This window comes from Hyperolius riggenbachi, chromosome 3 (genome assembly GCF_040937935.1).
Source record: "Hyperolius riggenbachi isolate aHypRig1 chromosome 3, aHypRig1.pri, whole genome shotgun sequence".
NCBI classification, from domain to species: Eukaryota; Metazoa; Chordata; class Amphibia; order Anura; family Hyperoliidae; genus Hyperolius; species Hyperolius riggenbachi.
The window spans coordinates 296,190,068-296,205,161 of NC_090648.1; the positions used below are offsets into that span (position 1 = coordinate 296,190,068).

The window sequence follows — 15,094 nt, forward strand, 5'->3', positions numbered from 1 at the left end:
TACTTAACCAAGAATAACCAATTTAGAGTTTTAGAAAATTATAAATCTTCTTTAACCACCCTGGCGTTCTGATTAAATCGCCAGGGTGGCTGCGGGAGGGTTTTTTTTAGATAAAAAAAAAACTATTTCATGCAGCCAACTGAAAGTTGGCTGCATGAAAGCCCACTAGAGGGCGCTCCGGAGGCGATCTTCCGATCGCCTCCGGCGGCAAGAGATAACACGGAAGGCCGCAATGAGCGGCCCTCCGTGTTTCGCTTCCCTCGTCGCCATGGCGACGAGCGGAGTGACGTCATTGACGTCAGCCGACGTCTTGACGTCAGCCGCCTCCGATCCAGCCCTTAGCGCTGGCCGGAACTGTTTGTTCCGGCTACGCTGGGCTCGGGCGGCTGGGGGGACCCTCTTTCGCCGCTGCACGCGGCGGATCGCTGCGCTGCAGCGGCGATCAGGCAGCACACGCGGCTGGCAAAGTGCCGGCTGCGTGTGCTGCTTTTTATTTGGTGCAAATCAGCCCAGCAGGGCCTGAGCTGCAGCCTCTGGCGGTGTTGGACGAGCTGAGCTCGTCCAGACCGCTCAGCAGGTTAAACAACACCAAATTAGTATTTTAGTTAATTAAATGCAGTAGTAAATGCTTGGAAATTGTTTTGAACTAATTATCAATTACTACGATTATATATATATTAGTCAAGGGGTACTTGTGATAATGTTTACTATGCTAGGGGGTACTTGGTGAGTTCAGGGTTTTAAAAGGGGTACATACCAATAAAATGTTGAGAAACACTGACCTAGGCGACTTCTCTTCTCAGTGACAATGCCTCCAGCTGCGCTGAAGGTCCTTTCTGACAGGACGCTTGAGGCAGGGCAAGACAGAAGTTGGATGGCAAATTATGACAGCTCTGGCCACAGGTCAAGCCTGTGCACCCAGTAGTCCAAGGGTTCATCGCTGCTCACAGTGTCTACATCCACACTTAAGGCCAGGTAGTCGGCTACCTGCCAGTCGAGGCGTTGGTGGAGGGTGAATCTGGAAGGGCTAAGGCGAGACGTTGGACTAAAGAATGTTTGCATGTCCGACATCACCAAGAGATTGCTAGAGCGTCCTGTCCTTGCCTGCGTGGGCATGGGAGGAGGATTACTGGCAGTGGCACCTTTATTCCATTGTGCTGTGACATCACCCTTAAACGCACTGTAAAGCATAGTTGCCAGCTTGTTCTGCAAGTGCTGCGTCCTTTCTGCCTACTGGTGATTTGGAAACATCTCCACCACTTTGTACCTATACCGAGGGCCTAGTAGCATGGCCACCCAGTACAGCTTATTCCCCTTGAGTTTTTTTAATACAAAGGTCCCTCAACAGGCTGGACAGCATGAAAGATGCCATCTGCACCAAGTTGGATGCAGACGTACTATCCATCTCCTCTTGCTCTTCCTCAGTGAGGTCAGCTAAGTTCTCCTCCTCCCCCCAGCCACGAACAATACCTCAGGAAAGTTGAGCAGCACAAGCCCCCTTCGACACCTGCTGCGGTAGTTCTTCCGCCACCGCCTCCTCCTCCAAAAAAACCAAACACCTTCCTCATCATCTGACCCCTCTTCCCCACACGACTCTTCCTCCTCCTCCTCCCCCTCTGTGCTGCCGCAGGTGTTGAGGAATCATCTGCTTCTGCTGAGAATTAATCCCACAACTCTTGCTCCTCCTCCTGTTCACGCTCCTCAACAGCTTGATCCACCACTCTACGCACGGCACACTCCAGGAAGAAAGCATATGGGATCAAGTCGCTGATGGCGCCTTCACTGCAACTCACCAGGTTTGTCACTTCCTCAAACCGCATGAGCATGCAGGCATTTCGCATCAGTGTCCAGTACTTCGGCCAGAACATCCCCATCTCCTCAGAGCGTGTCCTTTGACTGTAGTTGTAGAGATACTGTTTGACGGCTTTCTCCTGTTGTAGCAGGCGGTTGAACATCAGGAGTGTTGAATTCCAGCAAGTCGGGATATCGCAGATCAAGCGTCTCACCGGCAATTTGTTTCTCCGCTGAATATCGGCAAAGCGCGCCATGGCCGTGTAAGACCGCCTGAAATGCCCACACACCTTCTTGGACTGCTTCAGGACGTCCTGTAAGCCTGGGTACTTAGACACAAATCTCTGAATTATGAGATTGAGCACATGTGCCATGCAGGGTACATGTGTCAACTTTCCCAAATTCAAAGCCGAAATGAGATTGCTGCCATTGTTACACACCACATTGACGATCTCCAGTTCGGGGTCAGCCACTGATCCACCTGTTTGTTAAGAGCAACCAGGAGAGTTGCTCCAGTGTGACTCTCCGCTTTGAGGCAAGACATGTCTAAGATGGCATGACACTGTCGTACCTGGCATGCAGCATAGGCCCTGGGGAGCTGGGGCTGTGTAGCTGGAGAGGAGATCGCAGCACCAGTAGAGTAGCACTGCCACTCAGCCAAGAAGGAGGAGGAAGACGACAGCAAAGAGGATGTAGCAGGAGAAGGAGAGGAGGTGCCAGCAGGACTGCCTGAAAGCCGTGGAGGTGTCACAAGTTGGTCCGCTGCACAGCCACATACAGGGAGTATGTGGCTGTGCAGCGGACCAACTTGTGACACCTCCATGGCTTTCAGGCGGTCCTGCTGCCACCTCCTCTCCTTCTCCTGCTACATCCTCTTTGCTTTCGTCCTCCTCCTCCTCCTCCTTGGCTGAGTGGCAGTGCTACTCTACTGCTTGCCATCGGTCACCAGGTTGACCCAATGGGCTGTGTAAGTAATGTACCTGCCCTGACCGTGCTTGGCAGACCAGGAATCCGTGGTCAGATGGACCCTTGACCCAATGCTGTGTGCCAGAGATGACATCACTTGCCTTTCAACTTCATGGTACAGTTTGGGTATCGCCTTTTTTGATAAATAATTGCGGCCTGGTATCTTCCACTGCGGTGTCCCAATAGGCACAAATTTTCGGAAGGCCTCAGAGTCCACCAGCTGGTATGGTAACAGCTGGCGAGCTAACCGTTCCGCCAAGCCAGCTGTCAGATGCCGGGCAAGAGGGTGACTGGCAGACATTGGCTTCTTCCGCTCAAAGATTTCCCTCACGGACACCTGGCTGCTGCTGTGTGCAGAGGAGCAGTAACCACTCAAGGTGAGAGGTGGAGTGGAGGAGGGTTGCTGTGATTGTGAAGGTGCAAGGGAGAAAGCAGCTGAAGATGATGCACCTGAAGGAGGAAGAGGAGAAGGAGGGTGGCTTTGATTTTGTGTGCTGCTTTTCCTCTGGTGCTCTTTCCATTGCAGTTTGTGCCTTTTCTTCATGTGCCTTTGTAAGACAGTTGTCCCTACGCGGCTGTTGGCCTTTCCACGGCTCAATTTTTGGTGGCAGAGGTAACAGATGGCATTGCTCTGATCTAAGGAAGACACACAAAAAAAATTTCCAAACCGCTGAGCACCCCTTGGGTGTGGGCACTATGGTGGCATCAGCAGCTGACATTGAAGGGCATGTTGGCTGGCTGTCCATAGGTGGCGATACATGGCGCCGGACACTGCCACCAGCTGTTTCAGAAGACGTGCTCCCCCTACTTCTTTTAGCAACTCGTCTCCTCCTACTCCTCTCTGATTCCCCCTCTGAACTGTCCCCTTGGTGAGCTTGTCTCTTAGGATCCCACGTGGCATCCGTATCATCATAATCATCGTAATCATCCTCCCCAGCTTCGCTTGCCTCAGACACCTCATAAACTGCACCAACAGCAGGTACTTCATCATCATCCTCCTCACACATTACGTCCATAGTGTCGCCTAACTCAGACATATGAGGTGGTGTAACTTGCTTAGCGCCTTCATCTTGTTGTAACAATAATGCCTGTGAATCAGTTAATTCCCCACCAAATAACTCCTGCGAAGTGTCAAATGCAGCGGATGTGGTGCTTGTACTAGCGCTGGTGGCTGCGGAAGATGAGGTGTTCTGTGTTAAATAGTCAAACACGTCCTGACAATCTTGGGAGTTGATGGGACGTGCCTTCTTCTGAGCCTTCTTCTGAGCCTTCTTCTGAGCACTATACTTTGGGCCAGGGCCACACGAAATCACGTCAGCACGACCTTGAACAGACCTGCCGGGTGGTCTGCCTCTCAGTCTGCTTCTGGCTCTGCCTCTGCCTGTTGTTTTGTCCATATCGGGGGGGGGGGGGAAGGTGTGAAGCAGAAGGTATGCACTGACTTGACTAATACAAAGTGCAGTCACACAGGTGCAGTGAAAGGTATGCGGTGAGAGGTATTACAATACAATGTGCAGCTGTCACACAGGTGCAGTTAACAGGTATGCACGGACTGGTATAGTACACAGCGTGCGGTCACACAGGTACTGTCACACACACAGGTACCGTAAAGAGGTGCAGTGACTGGTATATAACACTGCTTGCAGTCATGTAGGTAGGTAGGTAGGTGCACTGTACCGGTAGGTATACAGTGATTGGTATTACAAACGTGCAGCTGTCTGACTGACAGGGCTGTATATGCAACACAAGTGTCTGTGGGACACACACACACACACACACACACACACAAAAAAGATCACAAGAACAACATTAGCTCTCAAAAGTGCTGTTGAGGATGAGGAGTGCTTTTTAGCAATAAGATCAGCAAGAAAGAGTGACCTAACAAGCCTAACACAAGAGCCTTACTACGCTTTCCCTATGTCAGCAGCCAGGTTCTCTCCCTTCTCTAATTACTGCAGCCCAACAAGTGAGTGAAATGGCTGATGCTGCCTTCGTTTTATAAGGGGGGGGGGCTCCAGGAGGGGGTGTAGCCTTATTGGCTACCCTGTGCCTGCTGACTGTGATGTAAAGGGTCAAAGTTGACCCTAATGATGTAGTATAGGGGGCGGGTCGAATTCGCATATAGTTCACGAACCACCGATGTTCGCGCAAATAGGTTCGCAGGTGAACCGTTCGGCCATCTCTATGCAGAAGCACTAAATAAATCTTTGGCATTTACTCAGCCCATGATTTCTTCAGTTAGTTACACTTGGGCAGATTCACTAGTGAAATGTACATGCCCAGACAGAATATGTACATTTTACCAGCGTTTATGTAGAGTACATTACATAATGCGCATTATACAAACACCGTACTGTACACATTATGTACATAAAGTAAGTTGCGCTATTTGCACATTGTCTATTATGTACTTTGCATATATGCCAGAAAAATGTATGAGCAATGTCTGCACATAGAAATGTTACCAACAGTTAGTAAATCTGCCCCACTGTTACTTACATTCTTTTGTGCATTTTAAACATTTTATGAATTGTGGTGCCTCTTCATTTCAGTTTCATTCTTACATCTATTTATAGGTTTATTTTTGTTCTATAAAAAGAATTGAATGCATCTGATACTATAAGAATTCACAGGTGGGGAGAAGCTTGTATTCCCTTTAGACACTCTTTGATGGTTATGTTGCAAAACAGAGGGGGAGGGGGAAGTTCAGAAATATACAAGTCATTGTCTGCATAGCATTAAAGATTACAAGCTTGCATGCTTCTTGCTGTGCTAATACCAGCCCCTGTGCCAAATTGGGAATGTGATAGAGGAGGGGGCGGATGTAGAGTAATCTATTCCCTTTTCTTTATATATTGAATACTTAGTGTAATACTTGAGTGATTCCAAGTTGCAGTGCCAAATTATTTAGTTTGTTTGCTTAAAAAATATGTAGAAATGTGTAAATCCTTATTTTTCTATTCTGTACAAGGTTTAAGAAACAGGACAAAATAGGTACCAGCTTGCCATGATTGGAATAGCTCCCAGAAGCTGGTTGCCATAACAATGCAACCTTGCCTAGGAATGTTGCTGCATACACTGTATTCCATAAATAAAAACTACAAACTGTGAATACAGAGTGCAGCTCTATGTACACAAGTGTAATAGAATATAAGCAAGTATTTGCCATGTTTTGTGCCGTTGACACACAAACACACAAGGCCATAAACCTGTGTAACCTTATTAACAATGTACAGCTCGCTAGTCATAGTTTTATGTTTTTCTGCCAGCTCTCTGCCGTAAGCCAAATGTTGCTAGCAACTCCTTTTTTTCACAAAATGGAGTGTCTGGCAAGACTTACATAGACAAAACATCACTATATATAGATACAGCCTCTCAAAGTGTCTACACCTCTCACATGTTTGTAATTATTTTATTATATCTTTTCATGGGACAACCATGGGCGTCCGCAGAAAATTTTCCAGGGGGGGGGCAAAAATCTGGGGTGGTGTTGTGTAAAAAATGGGGCTACGTCATGCGGCGCGCGTAGCCGAAAAATGGGTGTGGTCATGAACCAGAATGTGGGTGTGGTCGTGGGTGGAGACAAGTTTACATGAACTAAGCAATGGTGGGACATTAGATTAGGACAGTGGGGGAGAACCTTTTGGAGGTCGAGTGTCCAAACTGCAAAGTCACTTTACTATCACAAAGTGCCAACAGCAATTTAAACTAAATACAAACGTTTTAACTCATACATGAACATTATGGAAAATGCAAGTTGAAAATAAACTGTGAAGATAAACAATTTCATCCATCCTACTCCTGAAAAATGTATTCATTTTTTTTAGAACCTCCCAGTTTCATTTTCTGTTTTAAAAAGCGGAAAAAGTAGGTTTAATGCTATTGTCTCATATAATGATGATTCAGCTTTTTCCATAGTCTCGCAGTTAGCAATCATGTGACCCCCAACAAGACAAATTCAGCAATCATGAGGCCCCCCCATCAAGATAAATTCAGCAATCATGAGGCCCCCAACATGACCAATTCAGCAATCATGAGGCCCCCAACAAGACAAATTCAGCAATCATGAGGCAGCGGTATATGTGCCCAGTATATGTAGTCAGGGGTATATGTGCCCAGTATATGTAGGCAGCGGTATATGTGCCCAGTATATGTAGTCAGGGGTATATGTGCCCAGTATATATAGCCAGGGGTATATGTGCCCAATACATGTAGTCAGGGGTATATGTGCCCAGTATATGTAGTCAGGGGTATATGTGCCCAGTATATGTAGGCAGGGGTATATGTGCCCAGTATATATAGCCAGGGGTATATGTGCCCAATACATGTAGTCAGGGGTATATGTGCCCAGTATATGTAGTCAGGGGTATATGTGCTCAGTATATGTAGGCAGGGGTATATGTGCCCAGTATATATAGCCAGGGGTATATGTGCCCAATACATGTAGTCAGGGGTATATGTGCCCAGTATATATAGCCAGGGGTATATGTGCCCAATACATGTAGTCAGGGGTATATGTGCCCAGTATATGTAGTCAGGGGTATATGTGCTCAGTATATGTAGGCAGCGGTATATGTGCCCAGTATATGTAGTCAGGGGTATATGTGCCCAGTATATGTAGGCAGTGGTATATGTGCCCAGTATATGTAGTCAGGGGTATATGTGCCCAATACATGTAGTCAGGGGTATATGTGCCCAGTATATGTAGGCAGCGGTATATGTCCCCAGAAAAAGTGGCCAGGTGTGCCCAAGCAGGAGGGGAGCAGCGCAGAGAAGAGGGAGAGCTATGGGCACTCACCTTAGGGGGCTATCCCTCCCTTGCTCTCCCCTCCAGAACGAAGTGTGCAGCGGCTGGGCAGCGGGCGTAACTTACCTCGTCTCGTCGCACGCGCCGGATGGATTAGCCGCTACTCTGGTCTGATCCAGACCAGAGTGCGGCACCAGAACTTCCGGCGCAGGAGCGAGACGAGGTAAGTTCCGCCCGCTGCCCAGCCGCTGCACACTTCGTTCCGGAGGGGACAGCGAGGGAGAGAGAGCCCCCTAAGGTGAGGGAAGGGGGGGAGACGTCCGCCCTTCCCCACTGTGCCCATATCTCTCTCTCTTCTCTGCGCTGCTCCCTTCCTGCTGCCTGCACGGGAACGCAGCCAGGGGGGGGGGGGGGCAGCGGGCGGCCAGGCTCGGGCAGATGCCCGGTTTTGCCGTGTGTGCGGACGCCCATGGGGACAACACTGAAAATATACTTTGATACAATGTAAACTAGTCAGTTTACAGCTTATATAAGGTTTCCTTCACGCTTATACCTGTGATTTCTGGACATGTTTTTTTCATATTTGAGATTCAGCATTTTGCGATTTTTCACATCCGATTCTTCTTTTTTGGGGGGTTTATGTGAATTTTCACATCTTGATTTTTCCATGCATACCAATGAAGTTAATATACATGGAATTGTATGTGATTTACTTGCGAATTTTCACATTTATAATGCAAGAATTCCAATTTCCATTGACTTGCATTGTATATGATTGGCATGTCCAACACAGAAAAAAGCATGCATGTAGCTATTTTTTTTCTGCAGAAAATTTGGATGCGAAAATTCACATAACAACGCAAGTCAAATGCAAAGCTTTTGACTTGTATTAGATGTGCTTTGGAAAGCAAATTTACAACAACAGAAACACACTCAAGTTCTAGTTTGAAAAAGTGCCTAACTCAATACACAGCCATTAATGTCTAAATTGCCGGCAACAAAAGTTAGAACACCCCCTAAGTAAAATATGTATAGTGTATACAGTATTGTATATATGTATATCTGCCAGAATATCTATTCCTGTTCTGTCTCTCTCTCATCCTCTAATCCACCCCTCCCACTTCTTCCCCAGTGTCCAAGCCCTGTTAACTATTCATCCAATATCTAATTTTTGAGGATGCAAGAGAGGGCCTACAGTAATTCCACAGCAGATTGGGGATGGGGGGAAGGGGGGGGGGGAAGGGTTACAGGAAGCAAAACATTAATTAAGCACTGTGTAGTTTGCAAATGTCACAAGTAAGGAAGTAGCAAATTGAAGACTAGTAAAGTATTTTGTGAAAATGTGAGCAGAATGTTGTCTGAGTGTGGTCAGAGTCTTTAAAGAGGATCTGTAACCAAGGAAATTCCTCCCGATCAATAGCTGATACCCCCTTTTCCATGAGAAATCTTTACCTTTTCTCAAATAGATCCTCAGGCAGTCTGTATGGCTGATATTGTGGTGATGTCTGTATTTCTTGTCTGTGAACCTTGCTGCATTGTGGGAAATAACAGCTGTTTCCAACTGCCAAGCAACCAGTATTTCCTTCTGTGCATATATATATCTATAAAAAAACAAACCTTTTAGCCTATCACAATGTTAGTGGGTGTGGTTATAAATAATGACAGTTTGTGCTGTCTAGTTTTTTCCCATGTCTGCCAGTAGTAAAGATGATTACATGCAGGCTCATTGTGGATCAAACAATATGAGCAAATTGCATGGCAAATATCAATCATTTCTTGATCTCTCTTTTATTTTGTAACTTCTCACTTTGCAATGAGAATGGGTGGGTTGCAGTACAAAACCTGGGGAATACTTTTCAGGTACTGAAAAGTGGGTTATACACTTCAGGTGCTGGGAAGCACTTTGTGAAACACTGGTAAGCTGAGAAATACATTGGGGAAGCATTGGAAAATTAGGAAACTAAGGGGTTTCTCCTCGCAAGCATTTTGACAAAAAAAAAAAACAAGCACCATTTGGAATAAACCTTGTACAAAAACAAAATACATTTCAAATCCATTGTTTTTTTTCACAAAGGCCGACACAATCCTGGACATCTTACCTGTGCCTCTTTAGATACTTATTAAAGTTCTTGTATTGACTTATAAAAAGGTTTTATCAAAAGGCTAATTTCCTGAAAGCCAGCTCTCCAGCAGTATTCTAGATGAGTATTCTTGGGCCTGGAGATGGGTCGGTGAAGACTCCTCTATGAAAAGCTTGGAATACGTTAAAGATCATTTTGGTGAACTAAATGTGGGAGTATGCAACAAGTGCAGCCATAAAGTTCCCATATATGAGAGACAGCTATACCAATCGCCAGATAAAATGTGTTGCCCTTTTGTGGACACCATCAAAACTTTAGAACCCCATGATATGTAGCTATACCTCTGATTGTCTTACTAGCCCCATCATCCTCTCACTTCAAGCCTCCTTTAAAGAGAAACTCCAACCTAGAATTGAACTTTATCCCAATCAGTAGCTAATACCCCCTTTTACATGAGAAATATAATTCTTTTCACAAACAAACCATCAGGGGGGGCTGTATGACTGATTTTGTGCTGAAACCCCTCCCACAAGAAGCTCTGGGACCGCGGTACTTTTGGCAGTTTGTTACAATGTAACAAGGTTCACAGACAGGAAATAGCTGTTTACAGCTGTCTCTAACAGCCAAAACAGCTAGGAGCAGCTACATAACCTGCCCACAGTAAAAATGTCACCATGTAATAAATGTCAGAATGTAAATCGGGGAGAGGAAAGATTTTACAATGAGCAAACACTGACTAAATCATTTATACATAATTATGGTAAAAATGAAGCACTTTTTTTACTACATTATTTTCACTGGAGTTCCTCTTTAAATGGTGTTTATTGTTCTACTGAATAAGTTTTACACTGATATACTATAAACATTGCTAAGATATAAAATATGTCCATCTTTGTTAAGGTATGTACACTTTTAGATACAGTTAATGCATCTGGATTTCATTACATCACTTATTATTTATGCTTTTTTGAACCTAGATCTAGAGCCTTTTCCTATAGACGAGCGGCCAGAAGTGAAAGTAAAGGAAGGAACTGGAGTAATGCTGATTTGTGACCCTCCTCCTCACTTCCCAGGTAATTACCACTTAAATTATCATTTGATGTTTGTCTGCATCTCTTGGTTAATAAGTTATAGCTACCTGCAAACATAGTAAGTAGCCTTACATTCACTTCACTTTTCAATGTAGGAGATACCGGTAGTTTCTGAAGGTTTTCCAGTACCTTTACAGAAACAAAGGGAACATCAATAACTCACTGTAGTATAGTAGTTCCTAAAAACTTGTGTAGACAAATAGCAGATAATGGGTACTCACACACCCTGGGTGCCAGTCAAGAGGAACTGTCACGAAAATCTTAAAATTTAAAACACATACAAATAAGAAGAACATTTCTCCCAGAGTAAAATGAGCCATAAATTACTTTTCTCCTATGTTTCTGTCACTTACAGTAGGTAGTAGAAATTTGACATTACCAACAGATTTTGGACTAGCCCATTGTCTCATGGGGTTCTAAGGGTTTTCTTTATTTTTAAAAGCACTTGGTGAATGGCAGTTGCTCCGTCCAACTGTCAAAATAACGTGCAGCGAGCAGGGAGGCCGGCCAGCATCTTGGTATTAATAATTTTCGGAGAATGTATTTATATAAAATAAAGGCCATGTTGAGAATCCCACATGAAGAGATGGACTAGCCCAAAACCTGTCGGTAATGTCAGATTTCTACTGCCTACTGTAAGTGACAGCAGCATAGAAGAAAAGTAATGTATGGCTCATTTTACTCTGGGAAGAATGTACTTCTTATTTGTATGTGTTTTAAATTCTAAGATTTTCGCGACAGTTCCTCTTTAAGCTTGTGTGGAAAATCAATTTCACTGGGGAAATTTGATCTCCCTCTGATTTCGGTACCCCTCCAATCAAGGGTATTAATAAAAACATAAAATATCTAGCCTTCTAAATGAGGTAAGTTAATAGGAGAGGACACTCCTATGACATGTCCAATTTAACAAAACAAAAAAAGGTTTAAAAATGGATGAAAGTATTCGCGTATGTCCAATTAAGTCTACCTGACTGACTCATCAACAAGGATCTTTATTCAGAACATACAAATCTATACTTTTTATGAGTTTTACTAACTTCCTTAGGTTAATGTCAGACTCACCGTGCTGGGCCGCGGCGTCCGGGTTCCCATGGTGCACGTCGGGTCTGCTGTCTACTTCCTGGGTGGACTCGACGGGCTATTGCGTCCAGACGTACGTGTGCACGATACGTTTCCAGTACTGGACGCGTCCGCGTTCCTATTGCGGACGTTTGTACGCATCAGCGCATGCGCGAGATTCAAATCTCGCGCCCAAACGGGATTTCCCCTATAAAAGCCTCTTCCGCCCTGCAGTAAGTGCTGACAGTTCATTTCAGCTAGTTCCTGTGTTGCCAGCGTTCCTGGTGTGCTTACTTTGTTTGACTTCTGGTTTCCTGACTCGGCTTGCTATTGACTACTCCTGATCTCTGGTATCCTGACCCTCGGCTTGTTCCTGACTACGCTTGCTTTCTGCCTGCCCTGACTCCTGGCCTGCCTCACCGATCAAGATTGTTCTCCACCTGCCTCGACCTCTGGCCTGTCTCTCGACTACGATCCTCAGCTACCTGCCCACGACCTCTGGCTTGTTATTGGACTACGGTACGCATTATCTAAGTTTCCACACTGTAGTGTCGCCTGTTCTCTAAACCACTGTTGGGGTAACCTGGGGTGCAACCTGGTGGGCACTAGGCAGCGAAGTCCAGCGTCTCCACTAGGGGGACGCGGGTGAAGACCCGTGGTCACTTAGACCCTGCGCCCTGGGAAACCCTTGCCTCAGTGGTGCGGTCAACAGGTTCCCCTGCAAACCTAACAGTAACTGTCAGCCATTATGGACACTACTGGAGCAACCGCTGACATGGATGTTTTGTGCAAGATGATTTCGGACCTACAAATCTCTGTTCAAGAAGTACAGGCCAGATATCATCAAATTCAAGGCCAACTCCGGAATATCTCCGCTTCTAGTACAGCTGCTCCTGCTCTACCGGCCCCTACTAATGTGACAATTAATGCCCCTACTCCGGAACCAAGAATACCCTTGCCTGATCGCTTTGCCGGAGATAGAAGCAAGTTTAGAACCTTCAAGGAGGCCTGTTTAATGTTGTTTGAACTTCAACCTCGCACTTATGCTACGGAGATAGCCAAGGTCGGGAACTATCATCTCCTTACTTCAGGGAGAACCACAGTCATGGGCCTTACGTCTTCGGGAGAATCGTGATCCGATCCTGGACTCAGTCACTTCCCTGTTTGAGGCTTTAGCCGAAATATATGACGACCCAGGTCGTACCACCTTTGCTGAAATAGCATTACAGAACCTCCGCCAGGGTCGGCGGCCGGTCGAGGATTATGTGTCTGAATTTCGCAGATGGAGTGGGGATACATCTTGGAATGACTCTGCCTTGAGATTTCAATTCCGCCTTGGACTGTGCGACCAACTCAAGGACGAGTTAGCCAGGGTCGGGGTTCCTGAGACGTTGAAGGAATTAATTCAGTTATCAATCCAGATTGATCGACGTCTCCGTGAACGAAGACATGAACGAGCTGGATTTGTACGTTCTTCATGGTTTCCTACCTCTTCACCCGCAGTAACATCTTCCACCACCCATGCTGCTTCCAGTGATAACAGCACTGAGGAACCAGAACCTATGCAGCTTGGTCTGGCCAGAGGACCTCTCTCCGAGGATGAACGACAACGACGACGTTCTTTGAATCTGTGTATGTACTGTGGACTTTCCGGACATTATCGCCAGAATTGCCCATCCAGACCTAAAGGTAGATCTGAAAGCTCAATTGATCAACCCCTGGAATTCGCTCAGCCTTCCTCAGCTCATGTGTCTATATCTCTTTTATTACAGGTTCCAGGAGGAACTACGAAAATAGAAGCTATCCTTGACTCTGGAGCATGTTCTTGTTTTCTGGATCTACACTTGGCACAACAACTTAATCTTCCTACTCGCAAGAAGACCAAACCCGTACCCATTCAATTAGCAGACGGTTCATCAATCATCTCTGGTCCAGTCACTCAGGAGACCTATCCTTTACTGGTGATCGCTCCTGGAGGTCATCAGGAGTACTTGACCTTTGATCTGCTACCATCACCCCTGTTTCCCATTATCTTAGGTATCCCTTGGCTGCAGGCTCATAATCCATTCATCAATTGGTGTTCAAGGACTGTCAGTTTTTCCTCATCATATTGTCAACGTTTCTGTCTTCCTGAAGTGGGCCGTCTGTTCTGCCTCAGCCCTGAAAAGGAGACCCTTCTTCCATCAGAGTATCGAGATTATGGGGATGTCTTCGACAAAAAATCTGCCGACAGTCTTCCTCCTCACAGAATTTATGATTGCCCAATTGAACTTTATCCAGGAGCTGAAATTCCTTTTGGAAGAACTTTTCCCCTATCCGAGCCTGAATCTCAGACACTTAAACAGTATATTGAAGAAAACCTGGTCAAAGGATTCATACGCCCCTCTACTTCTCCCGCTGGTGCGGGCATTTTCTTTGTAGAAAAAAAGGATGGTTCCTTAAGACCCTGTGTGGACTACAGAGAAATGAATAAGATAACGGTGAAAAACAGGTATCCTCTTCCTTTGCTACCTGATCTATTCCAAAGACTGAGAACTGCTAAAGTCTTCACAAAATTAGATCTCCGAGGAGCTTACAATCTCATCCGCATCAGGCAAGGAGACGAATGGAAGACTGCATTCCGTTCACGCTACGGCCACTTTGAATATCTAGTCATGCCGTTTGGACTGTGCAATGCCCCTGCTACTTTCCAGCATTTTGTCAATGACATATTCAGAGACTATCTTGATTTATTTATGGCAGTCTACTTGGATGACATACTGATATTTTCTGCTAACCTTGAAGAACATAGAAAGCATGTAAAAAAAGTATTGTGTCGTTTGAGAACCCATAATCTTTACGCTAAATTAGAGAAATGTGAATTTGAGAAGAAGAATATACAATTTCTGGGTTTCCAAATCTCATCAGAAGGAATCGAGATGGACAAGAGTAAAGTTTCAGCCATCCTTGACTGGCCTGTTCCACAGGATAGAAAGGCAGTACAACGCTTCATCGGCTTCGCCAACTTTTACAGACGGTTCATTAACAACTTCTCAGCACTAGTAGCACCTATCACTAAATTAACCAGCACCAAGTTCAAGTTTCAATGGTCTCCTGAAGCACAGACAGCCTTTGAAAAGTTGAAAAATGTATTTACTTCTGCATCCATTCTGAAACATCCAGCTCCATCTCGTCAATTTATTCTTGAAGTAGACGCATCTGAGAACGCAATTGGAGCTGTGCTTTCACAACGCTTTGGCCCTAAAGATTTACTTTATCCAGTAGCATTCTTCTCCAGGAAGCTGAGTCTATCAGAAAGAAATTACGATGTGGCCGATAGAGAGTTATTGGCCATTAAAGCAGCTTCAGAAGAGTGGCGT

The 15,094-nt window shown here is 45.5% G+C and overlaps 1 protein-coding gene and 1 long non-coding RNA gene across 5 annotated transcripts in view; one reads left to right on the top strand and one right to left on the bottom strand.

Moving 5' to 3' along the window:
* The window catches only part of LOC137563712 (uncharacterized), a 75,431-nt gene extending 66,395 nt beyond the window's left edge, over window positions 1–9,036 (bottom strand). For both annotated transcript variants that reach the window (XR_011030414.1, XR_011030413.1), the window contains exon 1: window positions 8,957–9,036. This is a non-coding gene — a long non-coding RNA (uncharacterized lncRNA). The remainder of the gene's footprint in view (window positions 1–8,956) is intronic.
* CNTN1 (contactin 1) overlaps window positions 1–15,094 on the top strand; it is a 261,698-nt gene that overhangs the window by 165,494 nt on the left and 81,110 nt on the right. For all 3 annotated transcript variants that reach the window (XM_068276552.1, XM_068276554.1, XM_068276553.1), the window contains one exon: window positions 10,563–10,658. In XM_068276552.1, coding sequence (XP_068132653.1) covers window positions 10,563–10,658 — 96 coding nt within the window. The remainder of the gene's footprint in view (window positions 1–10,562; window positions 10,659–15,094) is intronic.